General features: G+C 41.3%; 1 protein-coding gene across 1 annotated transcript; it reads left to right on the top strand.

Moving 5' to 3' along the window:
- The first annotated feature begins 1,979 nt into the window (after positions 1-1,979).
- On the top strand, positions 1,980-10,854 carry LOC143135174 (neuropilin and tolloid-like protein 1). Its single transcript, XM_076295899.1, has 9 exons — positions 1,980-2,004; positions 2,495-2,548; positions 2,840-2,974; positions 3,067-3,315; positions 5,661-5,702; positions 5,784-5,911; positions 6,389-6,617; positions 9,223-9,336; positions 10,247-10,854. The coding sequence occupies exons 1-9, from the start codon at positions 1,980-1,982 to the stop codon at positions 10,852-10,854; spliced, it is 1,584 nt and encodes a 527-aa protein (XP_076152014.1).
- Positions 10,855-16,659: the final 5,805 nt, after the last annotated feature.

Genomic DNA, 16,659 nt, shown 5'->3' with positions numbered 1-16,659 from the left:
TTATAATAATTTATATAATATTATATTATTATTATATTAACTATAAATATGGATATTCAGTATGTACAGCTATGTGCAGTGTGGTAACAGTACCATTGTAGTGCAGAAACAGTAACATTATAAGAATAGTAAGAATAAGTGTATGTGCAGGATGATATGGCTATGATTAAGTGTAATTACAGTCTGTACATTTGTAAATAAATAGTGTGGGATGGGGTGGTGGGATAGTGTATGGGGGGGGGGGGATGTCAGCCTCCTTGATGTCCCTGACAAGGTTGCCATGGTCATGGACACCTCAACAGGCAAGGAGCATGAGGCTGGGCAGGGGGTTGGGGGCTTAGTTGGTTGGTTGTCACCAGGATGCAGAGCTAGAGTTCAGTAGGGTGACAGCCACAGGAAAGATGGTTTCTCTGAACCTGCTGGTTCGGGTGCAGAGAGACCTGTAACGCCTCCAGAAGGGGAGTGGGGTGAACAGTCTGTGGTTGGGGTTGGGTAATCTTTAATGATTCTGAGTGCCTTACGCAAGCATCGCTTGCCCTGGATGGCCTCGATGGAGTGGAGTGAGGAACCGGTGATGCGCTGGGCAGTTTTCACCACCCTCTGCAGAGCTTTTCAGTAATAGGCAGAGCAGTTGCCATACCAAACTGTGACACAGTTTGTGAGGATGCTCTCGATGGTGCTCTCAATCCATGAAGTTCACCAGGATCTGAGGAGACAGGTGAACCGTCTCCTCAGGAAGAAGAGACACTGGTGAGCCTTCTTGATCAGAGTAGAGGTGTTGAGGGTCCAAGAGAGGTCCTCAGAGATGTGGACACCCAGAAACTTGAAGCTGGTGACACGCTCCACCTCAGTCCACCTCAAGACTGGATTTTTCAGGTTACATTGTGCAGATGTTGATTTGATTTCCCTATACCAATACATGCGTGAAATAAATGCAATGTATGGCAATGGCTTGACACCCCATAGCAGGCAGCATTGGAAGTCGATCAGTACATATGAGAGAATACAGCGGATGCATTCATGTAAACATCCACATGGGTATCTTTTCAGATCTGACATATGATGTAACATAGGGTGGTCAGTCTAATCTCAGACTAAATTACAGCACCCTCTGTGCTGCAGATGGACATCTGGGACCAGATACCTTTCTCTTTCTCTCTCAGCTGTTCTGCATGACCTGATTGTTTACCCATCTCTAATCTGAAAAATTCCCATGTCAGGAAGAGACTGCAAAGTCAAAGGTATATGTCTCTTCACCACCACACATGGACACAGCATCACACACTTTGTTCTGTCTTAAATCAGAATGAGTAAGTAGATCTTTGATGATCTTTGATCCATGATATCAAATGTCAGCTCCTTTGAATTCTTTCTTGGAGAACAAATGAGGTCAAAAGGTGCAAATGGAAATAGGCTAATTAGTAAATTAATAAAGTTTTTGCTGACCATATGCAATACAGATTAAGATAACAGTTTCCTCAACACTGTAGATTTCCTTGCTCACTCTCAAAACTCTCCCACTGGAGTTTTGGGTTGGAGTGGGCAAAGTGATTTGAACTCTTAAATAATTATGCATCTCCAACACGAGGGTCATTACGGCATGCAAAAGCAAGAGCCACTCATTCGCTCTAATTGCAGAACCGACCACTCGCCCATCTCGTTTCTTCCTGTTGTCCTGGACAGGCTCTCAAGGGCGGCGCGAAGGCGGTATGATGACGGATTTGTTAATCCGCTCTTCCCCACCACAGGTTTCCACAGGCATGGAGATCAGACAACCATACCGACACTCCTCGTCAGTCGATTTTATAGAGTGGTACCTTTCACTTCGTTGATTTTTTTCTCCCATGTCTTTCAGCTTTCAAGCTGTTACGTTTGAAGCGCAAAACGTAAAAGTAAATGTCTGGATTCACCAGTGACGTATTTTTTTGCCAAAGTTTCATGGAAACAGCCAAGGTGGGGAACCTTTGCCGAGAGAGATCATGTACAGGCTCAAACTGTTGATTGGTAAGTTAATTTCTCATGACCACATGCATAATATAGTATATGAGACCTATATATAATATTATTAGCCTACACTATCAACTTCGACAAAGCAATGCGATTCTTTGTGAAAACTGACTGGCGTTCATTTAACTTTATATGGGCAAAAAATATTTATTTATTTCGATTTTACAGGGCGTACATGTCCAGTACATGCTAGCAATTCCCTTGTCACAAGATTGAAAATACAGTTTCAGACGTAATCCGAAAAATAATCATGTTTTGCCTGAAACGCAGATGGTTATATTTTGGTGGAGGCCATGGTTAACAGAATACTTGAATTTATATCCAGATTTAAATCTAAATGAGCGAGGAGCCATCTAGAACTTAGTATGATTTTTTCTTCCAACGCTCAGGGAAGTAAACAACTTCCAAATTAAAATGTTCTATTTAGGTAATTGTTACATTACTAGCCTAGTTCATAACATACCCTTCTCTTCCTCTGCAATGTTAGTGATTGTCAGCCTGATCAAACTGGGCTTTACTGGAAAGACAAAAAGAGCTGCGGGTAAGCTAATGTTTCTAGTTCTGCATACATCTCACTAAAATAATCAACTGCTGGCCTTCATTAATACATGAAGTATTTCTCACCTTTACTGCATGGGTGAATGGGAAATGAACAGACTGTTAATGTAGTCTCTGGTGCCACTAGTCGAAGTTAAAGTAACACATAAACACGAAGTTTAAAAAAAAAAAGTAAAACATAACACAAAGTTTGTCTTTAACTGTCAAAGCTGGCTCATAAGGGCAGCATTTTAGAGTAATATCGTGAGAGCTGAGAGTTTGATGTCTGTTGCAGTGAAAAATAATTCTGGGGTGACTCCAGCGGGTCTGTGTGGCACCTGGGTCAAAGAGCCTGATGGAGGCCAGTTCACCTCCCCCAACTACCCAGAGAAGTACCCAGCGGAGAGGGAGTGTATCTACATCATTGAGGGTAGGCTACTTCTTTCCAACCCTTTTAATTATAGTAATGCAACTTCATTGCAGTGTGATGTGCTGATTTCTTATCTGCCTTTTTGTTTTTAGCTTCACCAAGGCAATGTATCGACCTATTCTTTGATGACAAATATTCTATTGAACCTTCTTGGGAATGTAAATTTGATCACATTGAAATACGGGATGGACCATTCAGTTTCTCCCCTATTATCGGCCGCTACTGTGGACAGGAGAGCCCCATGTATGTCAGATCCTCAGGACGCTACCTTTGGATAAAATTTGTTGCTGACAGCGAACTGGAGGCAATTGGATTTTCTGCAAGATATAACTTCACCCAAGGTAAGTCAGCAGGTGACTTATAAAAGTAACGTCTGCATTGGTCATCTGGAAAAAGTGATCTTTAAATCACAGTTTAAAAGCTCCATGTTGTGCTGATGAATGGCATAGGCCTGATGTAGTAGTGTGTGTGTGTGTGTGTGTGTGTGTGTGTGTGTGTGTGTGTGTGTGTGTGTGTGTGTGTGTCTCTGTGTGTGTGTGTGTGTGTGTGTGTGTGTGTGTGTGTGTGTGTGTGTGTGTGTCTCTGTGTGTGTCTGTGTGTGTGTGTGTGTGTGTGTGTGTGTGTGTGTGTGTGTGTGTGTGTGTGTGTGTTGTGTGTGTGTGTTGTGTGTGTGTTGGACTCTGGTGTGCAGGGTCTGCATTTGTAGTGCAGGCACACGTGCACCAGCTGAGGGGGAGGTCAGCGTCATCTCTCTTCATCCCACTTAATGAAAGCTTGTCTTTGGGAGAGAACTCTATGTCCACTCTCTGTGCACCATTTAGCACGCTCACATTTCTCTTACTGGCTACAGTGGCTTCATCTCACCCACCGGTCAGCACTGTGGAGGAAGGAAAGGCTGGTTATGCCAGTGTGCACTAGAGATGTGGAATGAAGTCAGTTCCTCATGCTAGTTTAATGCTGCTCAGCTCTTCGTCACACAGGCACATCGGACACCAAAACCCTGGAATAAAAACAGTCATTTTAGAATTTTACTGGAGAGTAATGACTCAACAAGAGCAAGAGAAACAGCAGCTGCAACAACAACAACAACAACAACAACAACAATCCTAGTAGTAGTAATAATAATAATAACAATAATAACAATAATAATTATAATAATAAAGTGTTTGGCAGAATGTTTGAAATGACAAACACTAGAATTTACCTAAACTCAAAATTCCACAACCATGCAAGCTCCCAATCCCTGCAGCCCTGAGAATAATCCACTTTGAGCTGAACCAGAGGTAAGAAAACATGAGAGGATTAGAAAGGATTCGTGAATGATTTTTAGATTGAAACCTCAAAGCATTTATATTTACTTTTTTTTAGAAATATATATTTTTTATTGCACATCAGACTTCACATAGCCATTTTAATTAATAACAAACGGAAATTCACTAATGAATGACTATTCCACATCATGAAGAGGAATTGAAGTCAATGATCTTGTCTTGCATGTCTAGGATGAAGCGGTTTAATCTGTATGAAGCTGGTACAAGGATTATTAATCCACATACAATCTCAATTGTGAGGCTTCAGGAGAATCTCTAATCCTCCATGTTGCAGTTATTAGGAGAAAGTGGATGATTGCACCAATGTTGAGGATAGTGATAAGGTCAAAGGTAGTTACCAAATAACTCTCATGAACAGCTCTCGGGTTTGTGAAATAACATTAAGAGTAGTAACATCATTTCAACAGAAATCTATTACACATTGAAGGCAAGTACTTTCACTGTAGATAAATGTGGTCATAACACATTTTTGCTTGTGTTATTCATTAGGGTAGCACAATTCATTTTTAATCAAAATCACAATTAGAATGAATGCAATCACAAAGGCTGCAAATAATCATGCAGCTCCCAATTCTGTCCCAGTGGTTAATCTTGTCAAATCTATGATTTTCAATCACGTCATCCTCCTTGTGTTACAGACACTGAAGCTCACCTAACAAGAGTGTTGTGCTTCTCCTGCACTAGCTCAGCTAACAAGAGTGTTGTGCTTCTCCTGCACTAGCTCAGCTAACAAGAGTGTTGTGCTTCTCCTGCACTAGCTCAGCTAACAAGAGTGTTGTGCTTCTCCTGCACTACTGTAGCTCACCTAACAAGAGTGTTGTGCTTCTCCTGCACTAGCTCAGCTAACAAGAGTGTTGTGCTTCTCCTGCACTAGCTCAGCTAACAAGAGTGTTGTGCTTCTCCTGCACTAGCTCAGCTAACAAGAGTGTTGTGCTTCTCCTGCACTAGCTCACCTAACAAGAGTGTTGTGCTTCTCCTGCACTAGCTCAGCTAACAAGAGTGTTGTGCTTCTCCTGCACTAGCTCAGCTAACAAGAGTGTTGTGCTTCTCCTGCACTAGGCATGCTCACCACTCAGCCCGACCAGCAGGCACGGCTGAAGTTCCCTTGAGCAAGGCACCTAACCCCTCACTGCTCCCTGAGCGCCGCTGTTGTTGCAGGCAGCTCACTGCGCTGGGATTAGTGTGTGCTTCACCTCACTGTGTGTGTTTCACTAATTCACGGATTGGGATAAATGCAGAGACCAAATTTCCCTCACGGGATCAAAAGAGTATACTTATACTTATACTCATCCTGATTATCACCGGAACACATCTGCTATTTTGCCATGAAATGTAAAAGTGTCCTCTTTTTACAGATCCTGATTTCAAAGACATGGGAACCTTGCCACCCTTACCTAGTAGGTTTCATTTTTAATTCACATGGCCATCTGAGTCACACACAGACAACATTTCAACTCACAGAATCTTTCTTTTTGCAGACTGTGACTTTGAGATGGGGGGGCCAGAGGGCATTGTAGAATCTATCCAGGTATCCAAGGAGTCCAAAGCCTTAGACACACAAGCTGTGGATTGTAGGTGGTTTATACGGGCCCCACCCAACTCTAAGGTCAGTTCAGCATGCCCTTACATAACTCACTGTAACTGTCCCCTACCTCTCAATGTGTTACTGTATCCTTTGTTACTGATGGCTCGCACATTTGGCATAGATGAATATAATGCTTGTACACTGACATACATGGACTGGCAGAATCAGGTATATACAGTCCTTCAGTGCAAGTAGTATTATTTAAACAAAATTACAAAGATTTCTAAAAGACTATCTATTAGCAATAAGCCCCAAGAGAATGTAGTTTCCAGTGATTTTAGAATAGCTAAGGGGTGTTGTTAGGCACGATGTAAAGCAGAGTGCCTAAAATCCCTGTTCCGTTTTAGATTTTTTTTGTTATCATTTAATTTGGTGTGCTTTATTTTAGGTTTTGAGGACAAACAATCCATACAGGAATATAAAAAAACACATTGCAAAGTTATTATTTTTGAAAAGATAATTTTTTTTGTTGGTTTGTTTTTTATATCTGCCCCATAGATCTTCTTGCGCTTCCTGGAATATGAGATGCAGAACTCGAATGAGTGCAAGCGTAACTTTGTGGCTGTGTATGATGGAAGTAGCTCAGTGGAGCACCTGAAGAACAAGTTCTGCAGCACTGTGGCAATTGACGTGATGCTAAACACTGAGGTTGGCGTTGTGCGGTTATGGGCCGATGAAAGGAGTCGAAAGAGTCGCTTTCGCATCCTTTTCACTACCTTTCAAGAACGTGAGTTGGTGCTGTTATTTGCTCTATTGATATGGCAGACATTCCCATCCAAAGTTGGTCAGTCAATCAATCAATCAATCAATCGAATTATGTGATTCCACAACAAATATGGTTGTTAACCAGATGACAGTATGGGCCTTTTAGATTGAATGGCTTTTCAGTCACCAATTGTGAAGTGGCAGCAGTAGGAATTTTTGGAAAATTATAACACAGTCCTGCAAGAGCAGGTGAGGAAGTGTGAAATCACCAACAACCATTTGGAGATGAACGCAGACAAGTCACAAGGAAGTCATCGTTTTGACCTCCAAATCTGCTGGTGGTACTACTTGTGTAGTTGGAATTGAGTAGATAGGAGTGATGCAAAATCAAGGTCTATATAAAAATATGGTCATGCATTTCTCATTGTATCAGTGATCACCTTGGTGTGAGAGTATAGGTTCAAGTTGTTAAAGGTCTGTAGTATTTATGATGAAGAAGACTGTATCAAGGAACCACATATGAATGGTGGCTTATATGGTGAGCAAGATCTTGGTGACTCTTCACATAGGTTGGACACGGGTCCGTATTAAGTATTAATTCTTGTCTCTCTGCTGAGATGTGACCTAGGTGTGACCTCTGGTCTTTATTGCCACGACCTGAGAACCATGTTGACTGGCTTGGTTTGAATTGGCAGTATGAAGGGTTAATGTGGATCAAGTAACCATTGCTCATGACATGAGATGTTAATAACCAACATTAATCGTGACTAGGAGCAGTAAATAAAATGCTTGGTGAATATGGGCCTAGAGGTGTTACTGCCTTTTTTTGTTGTGATGTATAAGTTCCTATTTAATGTAGTCCATTTGATGACATGATGAATACTAGTAGTCTGAGTGAATTAGCATAGAAAAGGGTCAAAAGTGGAAGTAAATACAGCAAAAGTATATTTGGTATCATTTGAATCGTAATTTTCTGTAGATTAAGAATTTGTGGTGCCTACAGCGCAGATTTGTACCGAAAAAAATAAAAAGGGCTTTGAATGGAGCATGGTACAATGATTTTTGGGCCAAAAACGCATGTTAGTACATCTTGATATTAGCTGATATCTCCAAGCCAATTGAAAGATATTCATCAAACTTGGTCTACTTACCCACTATAAGTTGTCAAAGAGCTGGCAAGACAATTTAGGTCTTAAGGTCAAAGGTCAAGGTTACAAGGGGACACACAAATAACTCACATGCAGTATTTGGACCTTTGACCCCAAAACATTAAACACCTACTAATTTCATCAAGAACTTATGGTGAGTAAGTACACCAAGTTTGGTAAAGATCCTTTTACCAGTATGGGAGATATCAATCTGATCTAATATCTATATGTGATAATATACGATTTTGGCCCAATAATCATTATACCATGGTCCATTCAAAGCTGTATATATTTTTTCTGGTACAAATCTGTGCTGTAGGCACCTGAAATTCTTAATCTACATTAAATTACGGTTCGATTGATACCAAATATCCTTTTGCTGTATTTACTTCCACCTTCAACCCTAATTCGCTCAGACTATAGTAGTTGGACTGTAAACTCCAAAGGTTGTGTCTTAACTAAGTAATGGCCTAACTAACATGGAGCTGTGCATTATATGAAAAGGTAGCTTGATGTCCATGCCCTGCGCAGACACCTCAATAATCATACTGTCAAAGAGCTTGTGATTTAGGAACACTATTTACCAGAAAACACCCTTCTAACTATTCTCCCGGCACGTATGGTGAAACCTCTACAGATGCTCCAGAATGCACCAGTGCATCTGGCTTTCAGTTAACCTAAGGGTATATTACCCGTGCATATTGGCAGTGGCTGGCTACTAATAGCAAAGTCCTTTTAGGCAAGTCCCTCCACTCGGCAGCCATATTGCAACACTTTTCTGTCACTGTTTTCGTTTGTAGTTCCCACATGTTAGAATGATCCAGCAAAAGATATCAGAGCATGGGCGTCTCACTCTATCCTCAAGAATCTTTTGAATACCAAGCTCTTCCGAGAGTGCCTCCTCTCCGCACCTCATAAACCTAACATGCCCGACTCACTTACCATTTACACAAAGATGTTTAAAACCATAAAAGGTAGCAAATGTAGAGAATGAAGTTTAATATGCTCACATTTGTGGTAATTGGAGACAAGGGCCTATATTCACAAGGTATCTGAAGGGAAAAACTATTTCCTAATTTGCAGATTCCAGAGAGACTCCTCTAAATAGTGGGTGTGTCGATCCTAAACAAACCTAATATGCCTGACCTGCACTTAACATTGAAGTACAATGATGTTTAAAACCATAAAAGGTAGCAAATGTAGAGAATAGAGTTTTTTGCTCACATTTGTGGTAATGGGAGACTATCTACTATCTCTCTGGTACTCTCTTGTATTTCTGCACTGTTATCCCAGCTGCTTAAACTTCTGCACCATCATCCTCTGGTTATAGGTATTGTATGTTGAAGCAGTATTTATTATTGCTCTCAAGTCTTTTATTTGCACTGTAGCTTGAAACGTTTTAGCACTACTAGGGAAATTATTGCACCGTTTTTACCTGAAATGACACTTAATTAACCACCAATACTCTTCCTTTTCCAGCGCCGTGTGAAGGAGACACATTTTTCTGCCACAGTAACATGTGCATCAATAACACCCTTGTCTGCAATGGAATACAGAACTGTGTCTACCCATGGGATGAAAATGGCTGCAAAGGTAACTTTTCCGTTTGAATAAACCATTCTTGATTGTATGACGTCTATGTTGGACTAAGCACATTATAGACATTATCGATGGATCATATACATGTATAGAGCAATACCTTTTAAGATTGTGAGTGATTGGACTAGCCTATATCCCAAGTTTTTGAGAAACGGGACAAAACATTGTAACAGTTATCGGGTTTAATAATTAACATTGTAAATAATATGAAGATAGTGTGTATGTAACACCTCTTCCTCATTTCATATGGTCATTATTATATCCAATTTATGACACTTTGCACTTCTTAACTACGACTGAAACAGAGAAGGGTTCCATAATTTATAAATAAAACAATGATATAAATGGATTAAAAAGAGACTTTTTCCATGAAAGCAAAATTATAAAATATGCCATATGAGCAAGAATGTTTTCCTAATGACATGTTCACAGTGTGTCCTCACTTTTTGTCCAATTGTAACTTTGAACGGTCAGACATTCCTGAAAATAGTACACTTAGGCAACATCAAAGGCCACTTTCACTCCGAAGGACCCCTTGACACATTTTATTTGACCTCTAAAAGGCTCTAAAAGGTTTTGTGTTTTTTGAATATTTGAAATCTTAACACAAATACGTCTTTTGTCATAAGAAATATAGGTCAACATGCCTGACGAAGATCCAGGGTGATCGAAACGTTGCTATGTTTTTAAAGTAATAAAGTTTATATTTTTGGAGCAATTGCAGTGTGCAGACCACACTTCTTCCACTGTCTGACATTATTGTCTGGCACCTGCAGAAAACTTTCTTTGGATGTGCACACCCACTCTCCAAATTGTTTGTTGCCCATGATTGCCCATGATTTGTTAAGCCAGTTGTAAGGAGTTTACTATCACCAGTAAGTGGGTTCATCTTGGTCTCTTCTAGAAAAGAAGAAACCAAGTGTCCTGGACCAACTGGACCATGTGAACGTTACCATCATCGGCTTGACATGTGGTGTAGTGGTCATCCTTCTCATTGTGTCAGGCATTATCCAGATGAAGCAGCCACGCAAAAAGTACATTGTGCGCCGGGATGATTTTGACCCCAACCTGTTCCACGAGGCTTTCGAGCCGCCACACTACGAACTGTGCACACTGCGCCGCGACAACTCCGCTGAGATGGACGAGCTGCCACAGGACTTCCAGAAGCTGCGCCGCTCCTCGTCCAAGTGCATCCGCGACCACCACTGCGGCTCGCATGCCTCCAGCGCCCACGGCAGCCGCACTGACCTGAGCCTGCGCGAGGCTGCCGCTGCCGCCGCCGCCCACGCTGACAGCCAGGCCATGCTCCCTCACCTGCCCCTCCACCCCCCCCTGCACCACACCATCACCACGCCCAGTGGCCGCCGCAGCATCCTGGTCATGAAGCACAGCTACTCACACGACGGCGCCGAGGAATGTGATCCAGAGGATGACGAGCTGGACGAAGGGCCCAGCCACGGCAGGGCGAGACTGGAGAGAGCTGTGCACCGGTCAGTATCCAACGATTTCTGAGGCCTGTGGTGGCACCCTGTGTTTGACAGGTGGTGTGTGGGGACTTGCATGGAAACCCCAGTTGTGAATGTGGTGTTTTTATGTTTCTCTTTTCTTTATGTACTAGCATTTGATTCATTTATTTATAATGTGGTGCTTTATGTTTCTCTTTTTGTTATACCAGCATTTGATTCATTTATTTTGTTTCGTCATCGCCTTCCATAAAATCATATGTCATGTCATGTGTAGAGAACATGAGCATATCAGTAGAGAGAGATGGTTATACTATGCTTGTGGATATTCCATGACACTAAGTTATTATTTCAGGTCTTGGAGATAGATAGATAGATAGATAGATAGATAGATAGATAGATAGATAGATAGATACTTTATTGATCCCCAAGGGGAAATTCAAGGTCTCAGTAGTACAGACATCACACACAACATGCACTTACAGCAGAAAGAGTAAATATAAGTATATACTTATAACAAGACTCCACTGTACAATAGAGACAGTAGAAGATAAGAAAACTATATAAATTATATAAATATATAATTATATAAATATAATATAAATTAAATTAAAAAATCCACAGTGTGCTTAAGGATGATCAAGCATGAGGCGCTTGCAGTGACAGGGCCGGGACTGGGCCTGTAATTCTGTGTGCATGGTAAGGTGCTCTAAGAGAGTGAGTGTCATGGTGAAGGTGCAAAAAGTAGTCCAGCAGTAGTACAACAGTGCAACAGTGCAAGAATAAGGTCTAAATATGGACAAATAAGAGAGTAATGTATAATGTAGACAAGGTAATATAAAAACTATATCAGTGCAAAAATAGGTTGAGGTAATAGGGTTACAGCCATTCAGTATTGTAGATACAGTAAAATATATGATTTCATTATGTTTACATTATTGCATTATTTTATTTTATTGTTTAGCCATGTATGCTTTCACTGTCAAGCTGATTTACTTGTGTGTTATTATTATTATTATTATTATTATTATTACATTTATGTTGAACTCTGAAGTTAATGAATTATTGACATATTGTCTCTCTTTTTGTCCCTTTCATTTGATGTGACTCATGCATGTTTGTTGTTATTGTGTTTTTTATATAAAATTTAAAAAAAATCTTGGATTTGTTAATGGCCTTCATCCCCATGTTGTTATTATATATGACAATGCATACCTCTCATTGCATGGTCACTGTCTCATATGATACCAACCATCTTAAAATGGCTGAGTCATTGCAAATTGTAACATTTTTCATCAGTCATTAATAAATAGGCCTACCGCATTTTAATGAGATCTTTTGTTAACATTCCTGCAGTCAGACAATAACAGTCATTTGGTCCTCTATAAAGTCTCTGGTAATACACTGGGCTGTATTTTGGGTCACCAGCGCATGGCGTAAAGTTCGTTATTCACCGGCGCGAAGTTGAATTCGTTATTTTGCACCTTTATTTTTTAAGCATTGCGCCCAGGGGTGTGGCAATTAACAACCTAGGGAGGGACCTGGCGCATTGTCTAAAAATCGCTATCATACACCACCTAAACCTGGTCAGAAGTCAATGGCGAGTTGTTCATATGCTATTTTAAGAGCGCATGTCAACAGTCATATTGGCAGGTGCACGCACCATCATTCATGAATCCACACCAGCGCACGTCCATGCAAAGCATTACAAATTGCATGATTACAATGGTAAACATAATTAGAATAAAGATATTACGAAATACTGTACATCTCATGATGAGTAGTTATTCACCATCATTTGCAAAGTGATTAGGGGAGAGGCGAGAGACACGTATGGAGCACAGCTGAAGACGCACTGTCACGAGATATAAGCAACTCCTCTGCAGGATAAATGTTGTTTTATTCAGTCATTTGAGCAACATTAGGGTAAGTGTTGCATTTTCCAGCCTATGTTTTCGATGGTAACCCATTGTCAGTCAATAGTGAAAGTAACTGCATATAACTGTCTTGTCGTTGACTGACTCCTTGGTGAAGTTAGTTTCACTTTGCCAATGAGTTCAAATAATAGACGAGTGCAAATGCGTGAAGGCTATGCTAGGCTTTAGTAAAGCATGGTTTAAGAATGACTATTCCATACGGTCTCGCAAGCAGCCTTCTTCAAATGCGCCGTTGAATGCCAAAATACCGATGCATTTATTTGACATATCGCGCGTTGCGCCGTTAAAGGGAATGACAGATGTCATTCTCATTGGTTTAAAATGATGTTACGCCCCAAACACACCCATATGACTGATTAAAAGACCTAGGAACACCTTGTTACGCCATGCGCTCCACTTTTGAGAACGAAACCCCTCCCAATGTGAACTGAACATCCTACTAAATTTTAATAGACTTTTGAGTGACGATGCACTTTAAGGGCCCTATCATGACATTCTAAAGTGCATCGTCACTCGTCAAAAGTCTATTCAAATTTAGTAGGATGTCCAGTTCACATTGGGAGGGTTTTCGTCCTCAAAAGTGGAGCGCATGGCGTAACAAGGTGTTCCTAGGTCTTTTAATCAGTCATATGGGTGTGTTTGGGGCGTAACATCATTTTAAACCAATGAGAATGACATCTGTCATTCCCTTTAACGGCGCAACGCGCGATATGTCAGATAAATGCATCGGTATTTTGGCATTCAACGGCGCATTTGAAGGAGGCTGCTTGCGAGACCGTATGGAATAGTCATTCTTAAACCATGCTTTACTAAAACTTAGCATAGCCTTCACGCATTTGCACTCGTCTATTATTTGAACTCATTGGCAAAGTGAAACTAACTTCACCAAGGAAGTCAGTCAACGACAAGACAGTTATATGCAGTTACTTTCACTATTGACTGACAATGGGTTACCATCGAAAACATAGGCTGGAAAAAGCAACACTTACCCTAATGTTGCTCAAATGACTGAATAAAACAACATTTATCCTGCAGAGGAGTTGCTTATATCTCGTGACAGTGCGTCTTCAGCTGTGCTCCATACGTGTCTCTCGCCTCTCCCCTAATAACTTTTAACCGTCATTACCAATTTGCAAATGATGGTGAATAACTACTCATCATGAGATGTACAGTATTTCGTAATATCTTTATTCTAATTATGTTTAACATTGTAATCGTGCAATTTGTAATGCTTTGCATGGACGTGCGCTGGTGTGCGTTCATGAATGATAGAAGGATGGTGCGTGCACCTGCCAATATGACTGTTGACATGCGCTCTTAAAATAGCATATGAACAACTCGCCATTGACTTCTGACCAGGTTTAGGTGGTGTATGATAGCGATTTTTAGAGAACGCGCCAGGGCCCGCCCTAGGTTGTTAATTGCCACACCCCTGGGCGCAATGCTTAAAAAATAAAGGTGCAAAATACCGAATTCAACTTCGCGCGACTGAAAAACGAACTGTACGCCATGCGCTGGTGCCCCAAAATATAGCCCTAGAATGTCATGATAGGGCCCACTATCAGTTTAAGGCCAATCTGCCAAGCTATGGGGGCGTTGTGCCCCCTTGTGGAGATTTTGGGACTTGTAGCTACTTTTTTCAGTCATGGATGTACATGTAAGTTTACATAGGCTCCAAACCAATCTCTGTGTTCATTCAGAACCATTGCCACAGATGTATCAAATTAAGCACCGTCACGCAGCCTGTATTCACAAACAGTGAAATAGTGGATCATTCTGAAGAGCGCAGTGAGACTGGCAGAGCCTGCTGTCATAGAGTACAAATCAAGCGTGCCAGCGTGCATAAAGCCCTGACCTCAACCCCATCAAACAACTTTGGGATGAACTAAGCGATTGTGAGGTCTTCTCATCCAACATCAGTGTCTGATCTCACAAATCCTCTTCTGGATGAATGAGCAAAACATCCCAGACACAGTCCAATATCGTGTGGAAAGCCTTCCCAGTTGAAGTTGGAGTGATATGAGTGGAAGCTGTTGTCCTATGCCTACAAACTTGGAATGGGATGTCATTTAAGTTCCTGTAAGTGTAATGGCCTGGTGTCCAAATACGTTAGGTAGGTATACAGTAGCTAGATAGATAGATATACTGTAGATAGACAGACAGAATCGTTCAATTGCCCATATGTAGAAACACTGTTATTAGTGTGTGTTGATTAGCCCGTAATATAGCATGACCGCCGCGCAGCGAAGCGGTGGTCATATAGGTTTAGTCAGATTTTTTTTTTCTTTTTTTTTTTTCTTTTTCTTTTTCGCATGCCCAAATTTCCGTCAATGAGTCCCGGGACACTGAAAGACCGGGGTACACGAAACTTGGTGGGCATGTAACCCCACATGGATAGCATGGAACCATCGTTTTTCGTTTTGATCTGTAGCCCCCCCGCTTGACTGGACCCCCCGAAAGGAGGGTAGGGCAGACACAGTTTTCTGTGAATATCTCGAAAACCGTAAGGTTTAGGAGCGGTTTTTTTTGTATGTTGATCTCAAGGGGCCATGTCAACCCATTCCATAACCACTCATTTCATGTATAGCGCCACCTAGTTAAACACAAAAAAGTAAAAATGAGGTGTTGTAATTGAAGGTATCTGTGACCTAACATAGTCAAAACTGCACGAAATTGGAAGTGTAGGATCATTATGACACCCTCTGTATGCACGCCAAATTTTGTGGAATTCCGTTCATGGGGGGCCACACAATAAATTAATTTATGTTACTATACACCAACTGGCCTGTAGGTGGCCGGAGACAGTTTTCTGTGAATATCTCGAGAACCATAGGGCCTAGGAGGTCCACCTTTTTTATGTATGTTGGTCTTAAGGGGGCATGTCAACCCATCCCATTACCACTTATTTCATGTATAGCGCCACCTAGTTAAAAATTAAAAAGCAAAAAATTAGGTGTTTTCATCACAATATCTCTGGCTGACAAGGTCAAAACTGCACAAAATTAAAAGTGTAGGATCATTATGACACCCTCCGAATGCATGCCACGTTTTGTGCACTTTCGTTCATGGGGGGCCTTACAATAAAATAATTTATGTGTACATTTAATGACGTACACCAACAAGGATTCCCGGGACACTGAAAGACCGGGGTACACAAAACTTGGTGGGCATGTACCCCCACATGGATAGCATGGAACCGTCATTTTTCGTTTTGATCTGTAGCCCCCCCGCTGGACTGGACCCCCGAAAGGAGGGTAGGGCAGACACAGTTCTCTGTGAATATCTTGAGAACTGTAGGGCCTAGGATGACCATTTTTTTCCGTATGTTTGCCTCCAGGGGTCATAATTAACCCATTTCATGTGCACACATGTGCACAAAAGGATACACACACACACACATACATTCACAGTAATCATACGTATGACACATACTCACACAGTAGACATATGAACGCTTGCATGCAGGCACATACGCAGGCACACACACAAGCACGCACACACACACTCACACACACACACACCCACACACATAACATAAACATAACACAAACAATCAAGAATTTCTCAGAATTATGAACAGGCAAGATGGAGGTGGGGTTGTATAAAATGAATTTTACATGTGAAATCTATGAACTAATCATGTTTTGGTACTTGTTGTCTAGCAGATACCAGTGAGAATTGAGTGTGGATAATGCAATTTAGTGAGACAGTTAGAATCATATAGGCCTTTCAGCGTGATTTCTTTTTGTGGAAAAAATGTGCTGGACTGGGCGGCGGTCATATTTTGTACCGCTCTGCGGTACATCTAGTTAATAAACTCTTAGGTCAATCTGCCAGCATAGCCTACAGGTTCTGTTTCGCGGAACGAAAATAATCATAGGCTACAGAGTCGGGGGATTTTTTCTGACGGACAAAAT

The sequence above is a fragment of the Alosa pseudoharengus genome, unplaced genomic scaffold, assembly GCF_046254945.1.
Source record: "Alosa pseudoharengus isolate Yale_2024_CS ecotype anadromous, Long Island Sound unplaced genomic scaffold, YU_APseudo_1.1 YU_APseudo_1.1_scf_2, whole genome shotgun sequence".
NCBI classification, from domain to species: domain Eukaryota; kingdom Metazoa; phylum Chordata; class Actinopteri; order Clupeiformes; family Clupeidae; genus Alosa; species Alosa pseudoharengus.
This window is presented reverse-complemented; position numbering and strand designations above follow the sequence as displayed.